The following is a 5,000-nucleotide window of genomic DNA, read 5'->3' as shown; positions in this document are numbered from 1 at the left end:
CACATGGAAGAATACGTTCAACCTCAACCGGGCATTTAATAGACTCGCAATTATCACCACATAAAGCATTGCATGGGTGACCACATTTTCTAGTTCTTGTGCATGGCTGTTTACATTTATAGGTGGACACATCCTTATGACAAGCAATGAATTCAGTGTGACCACATCTAAGCCGTGCCTCAACCTCAACAGTACATTGACCACAATCTCCACCACAAAGTTTGGTACACTGATGACCGCAACCCTCTCTAACCTTTTCACATCTTTTAGTACATTGAATCCTTTCATGATCTGTATCTATTAAATGACATGCTTGTCCACAAGTATGACCACAATGTAAACGGTATTCACATTTACGAAGACAGCCACCTTCGGGTACATTCTTGAAGTCATCTGGACATGAAATCACAGTGACTTGTTGTGGATGATTTCTGCATACAATGGAGAACGATGGACCAATCAATTTCTCCTGTTCCAAAATTGAAAACATATTTGACCATAGTGTGTGAGCTTTTTCCAATAATTGACGATTACCGATAATAAACATACCATTTTTAGCACGACTAATTGCAACATTAATACGATTTTGAATTTTAACGAAACCACTATCATTATTTGGATTGGATCTAACGAGTGAAAGTAAAACAATATCTCTTTCTTCACCTTGGAATTGATCAACAGTTCTTATTTGAACCTTTGTGAGTGTTGGGTTATTGATATTTCTAACCTGACTTCTAATCTTTAATAACTGACCGGTATAAGGTGTTAAAATAACTAAATTATTTGCCTCATAACCCTGTTTAAGTAAAAACAATGCTAGATTACTAATGAATTTGGCCTCATAAACATTAAATTTACTTGAACCATTACTATCACAATTCTCCAATTCTTTATGGGTAATAAAAAATAGATTGCTTGGCATACCGAGAACACCAGGGTTTTGTTGGAAACGGATTTTAACTTCGGGATGGTTCTTTAAATTGTTATAAATGGGTGTAATAAATCTTGAAATATTTGGTACCATTCTTCTTTGGTATTGCAATTGTCTATGAGCTCCACCATTTTTAATAATTCTTTCAAAGAGGGATATATCAAGTTTGTACTTTTGTGATAGTTGGTAAACTTGACTTGATGGCTTTAATTGCTCATGATCACCAATTAAAATTAAATGCTCGGTTGTTTTGGGCAAAACTGAAATAATATGACCTTCTAAAATTTCAGCTGCTTCTTCAATAATGACAACTTTTGAATTGATATTATCAAACACCTTTTTCAAACGACTTGCACCAATAACTGTAGCTGCAACTACCTTAACACTCGAAAGAGCTTTTTGATATGAGCGATGTTCATATTCCATAATAATTGATGATAATCTACGATATTCTGATGCTGTCTCTTGAATTAACCCTAAAAGGCTTGTAATTTTTTTATCTAATAAGAAACGGTAATAAAAAATTCTTTGCTCCATAGCAATGTTTTTGATATCGTCAATATCTTCAAACTCCTTCTTTTCTAATTTGGTCATTGCAATAATATTTTGAATATCATAATCTGAAATCTCTGATGCACTTGATTCGAAATTTCTTTCATTCATTAATAAATTTACAATATCCTCATCTTCTTCATCTTGACCCAACTCGTCATCATTATTATTTTTATCATTATTGTTGTTGTTGGGGTGTTTATTATTATTGGTGGCGTTTAAGTCTGCTGAAATTTGTTTTTTAATTGATTTTAACCATTTGCTCCAATCCATTGAAGAAATATTTTGTTTATCTTGGTTTGAAAATTTTAAAAAATCTTCAAAAGTTAATGTATTTGAAATGTCCTGTAAATATCTCTTTAAAACTGATATAATATCATCTCTTTCGTGGTAGTAACGAGATTGATTTTTTTCTTTAATAAGAAAATTATTAAGACTAAATTTCTTCATTCTCTCATCTCTTGATCTCGAACCTACTCTAATAACTTCTTCGGTGACATTGTTTATAATTGCATTTAAAAACTGGTCCAAGGCATGGTTGGTATAGCATAATAAGAGAACTGGTGTATTTTTTGTAGAGTTTGCAATAAGATGTCTATGTATTACTTCAAAAAGCTTAATACCCAAATATGATTTACCGGTACCTGGTGGACCAACAACCAAACTTAATTCTGATTTTAGACAATGTTCGAATGCATCAACCTGTGATGGATCAAATGAACCTAAAGACTCTGGAAATTCTGTTGTTTTTAAATTGATGTTATCTGAACTAGGAAAAGTTTTATGAAGAGAGAAATAAGGATGATCTAAAATATATTTTGGCATAACTTCTCTAGCGGAACACTTTAATAGATAACTCTGGAATGGGAGCTCTTGTGGGTCTATATTTTGAAGTGAACTAAGTACGTTTCTAACCGATTCGAAATAGGTTGGTGACTCTATCATTTGGAATACATTTTCGAAAAAGAAGGGAATATTGTTGTTATCTTCATCTTCAAAGAATGAAACTGAAATACTCATTTCTGATCCTTTATCTGGTCTTTTTTCGACTGTTGCAAAATGGACTGTTTGGAAATTATCAGATGATAATACTAATAAAGACCCATTTAATAGTTTTGAAAATTTTTCCCATTTAATTGTTGATCTGTATTTAAATTCGATCAAAAAGCACAACGATGTTTTGGTTTTTTGAAATCCTATTAAAAAAAATTAATTAATAAAATATTTTATATATTTTTTTTTTAAACTATACTATTACAAACCTTTAAAAATTACATCATAATAATGATATGGCGATGATTTACCAGAGCCAACGAGTGATAAAGCTTCACGAATTGGATGCACCATATCTTCACGGAGTAAGTTGAAATGAGTATCTAAATATTCTTCAGAAGAGTCATAGATGCCAAGTTTTAAAGCCCTTAACTTTGGTAAACCTTTTGAATGGATTTCACTATTTGTTGGGATGATTGGTAGATTTTTATAAATGATATCAAAGTTATAAACAAGACCCCCCTCAATCTGGCTATTTTCTCTTTGAATTAATTTCTTTTGTTTTAAAACGGTCAACAATTGCTTGATGTGTTCTTGGTTACAGAATGTCTTTGATTCAAAAGAAACTTGGAAAATTTCTAATGGCATTAAATGGATTGATTCTCTAAAACGACTTGAAACCAAATTCATAAAATTGATTGTATTTGAAAATTCACTTAATAATTGAATTTCACCAACATAACGAGGAAAATTGAGCACATTAACAAGGAATTGAGACTGAATAATTTCGAGAATGAGCTTGTTTGAGAAAGTATCGTGAATTGAACTTTCGAATCCAGGGTGTAAAAATAGCTTGATAAACAATGAGATGGTTTGGTTATCTAAATGTGATCTTGATAAAATATCTTGAACTTGGAACATTTGAACATACAACGTTTCGACAATATCTTCTCCACCATCGGCTTGCTCTAATCTCCTTCTTAAATACGACTGCATACCAGCCGATGAATTGAATTTTTCAAAACTATCTTTTTTCTTTTGTTGGCTTTCTTTTTGTTTATTTAAGTTTTGGAATGCTTCATTGAAATCTTTTTCAAATCTATTTTTATTGTTGTTATCGTGATGGTTATTATTTCTATTACCATTATTTCTATTATTATTATTATTATTATTATTATTATTATTATTTTTATTTTTATTATTATCTGTAACTAATTGTTGTAAGGATCTTTGAAAATTTAATTTTGGGCCAAGATGGACAAAACCTAGTGCCTCTAACATTTTATCATTTGGTCTGGTTTCATTTATTTGAAGCAAAGATATACCATCAATCTGCTGATTTTTGAAACTATCTACAATACCTTCGGTAATATTTAATGATTTTAACCATTCACTAACTTTATCAATATTCCATTCTTCAATTTTATTTTTATTATCATTACTATCATTATTATTTCTATTGTTATTATTTCTATTATAATTATTTCTATTATTATTATTATTATTATTATTATTATTATTATTATTATTATTATTATTATTATTATTACTATTATTATTATTATTATTATTATTTCTATTACCCCCTCCTCTGCCTCTCTCACCTCTTCTATCACCTCTTCTATCATCCCTTCTATCATCCCTTCCTATTTCTTTCTTTTTACTTTCAGAACCACTACTACCACTAGATGTGGTGGTAGTGGTTGTCTTTTGATTAGGCTCCATTTTTTTTTTTTTTTTAGTATATATATATCATTCTGTGTTTGAATGATATCTTTTTATTTGTTAATTTAAATTAAAAACAATAATATTCCATTTTGAAAATTTCTATTTTTCAAAAAAAAATTAAAAAAATTAAAAAAAAAATTAATATATTAAAAAATAAATTTTAAATAAAAAAAATTAAAAATCAAACATTAATTAAATTAAGTTTTTTACTTTAGAAAAATGTGTTATAAATATATTTTAAAACTATAAGCTATTATTATTATTATTATTATTGTTGTTTATTTGTTAATATTGGAAATAAATAAAAAAAAAAAAAAAAAAAAATTTTATAAAAAAATAAAGAGAAAAAAAAAATAAAGAGAAAAAAAAAAGAAATACTTTTTCTTTTAAAACTAATATAAAAAAGTAGTAAAAATTTTTTTATATACTGGACCAAAATAAAATATAAACGTATGGAAATGATCAAATTTTATCGCAAAAATAAATAAAAAAAAAAAAATTTCATACAATAATAGTTTAAAAAAATAAGAAGTGTTTTGGATTTTAAATTTACAATTATTTTAGTTTATTTTTTGTTTTTTAACTTTGTTATATTTTTTTTCTTTTAAAAAAAGAAAATTTATATTTATAATTCTAAAATAAATATATTGATATTAAAATTATTTGAATAGATTGAATTTTTTTTTTGTTTTTAAAAGTATATATAATTAAATTATTATTATTTGTATTATTATTTTTATTATAAATATTATTTTAAGATTCTACGTGATTAGTATTTGGACTATGATGATGTCTC

General features: G+C 27.3%; 2 protein-coding genes across 2 annotated transcripts in view; both read right to left on the bottom strand.

The window, feature by feature from the left end:
* The window catches only part of DICPUDRAFT_147315 (uncharacterized protein), a gene marked incomplete at both ends in the record, with an annotated part of 5,184 nt that extends 983 nt beyond the window's left edge, over positions 1–4,201 (bottom strand). The window contains 2 exons of the mRNA XM_003283546.1: positions 1–2,679; positions 2,746–4,201. The exon at positions 1–2,679 is cut by the window's left edge and continues 983 nt beyond it. Coding sequence (XP_003283594.1) covers positions 1–2,679; positions 2,746–4,201 — 4,135 coding nt within the window. The remainder of the gene's footprint in view (positions 2,680–2,745) is intronic.
* Positions 4,202–4,742: 541 nt separating this feature from the next.
* The window catches only part of DICPUDRAFT_91138 (uncharacterized protein), a 1,525-nt gene continuing 1,267 nt past the window's right edge, over positions 4,743–5,000 (bottom strand). The window contains exon 1 of the mRNA XM_003283545.1: positions 4,743–5,000. This exon is cut by the window's right edge and continues 1,267 nt beyond it. Coding sequence (XP_003283593.1) covers positions 4,958–5,000 — 43 coding nt within the window. The 3' untranslated portion in view covers positions 4,743–4,957.

This window comes from Dictyostelium purpureum (genome assembly GCF_000190715.1).
Source record: "Dictyostelium purpureum unplaced genomic scaffold DICPUscaffold_10, whole genome shotgun sequence".
Taxonomy (NCBI): Eukaryota; Evosea; class Eumycetozoa; order Dictyosteliales; family Dictyosteliaceae; genus Dictyostelium; species Dictyostelium purpureum.
Note: the sequence above shows the minus strand (reverse complement) of the source record. Positions and strands in the feature narration are given on the sequence as shown.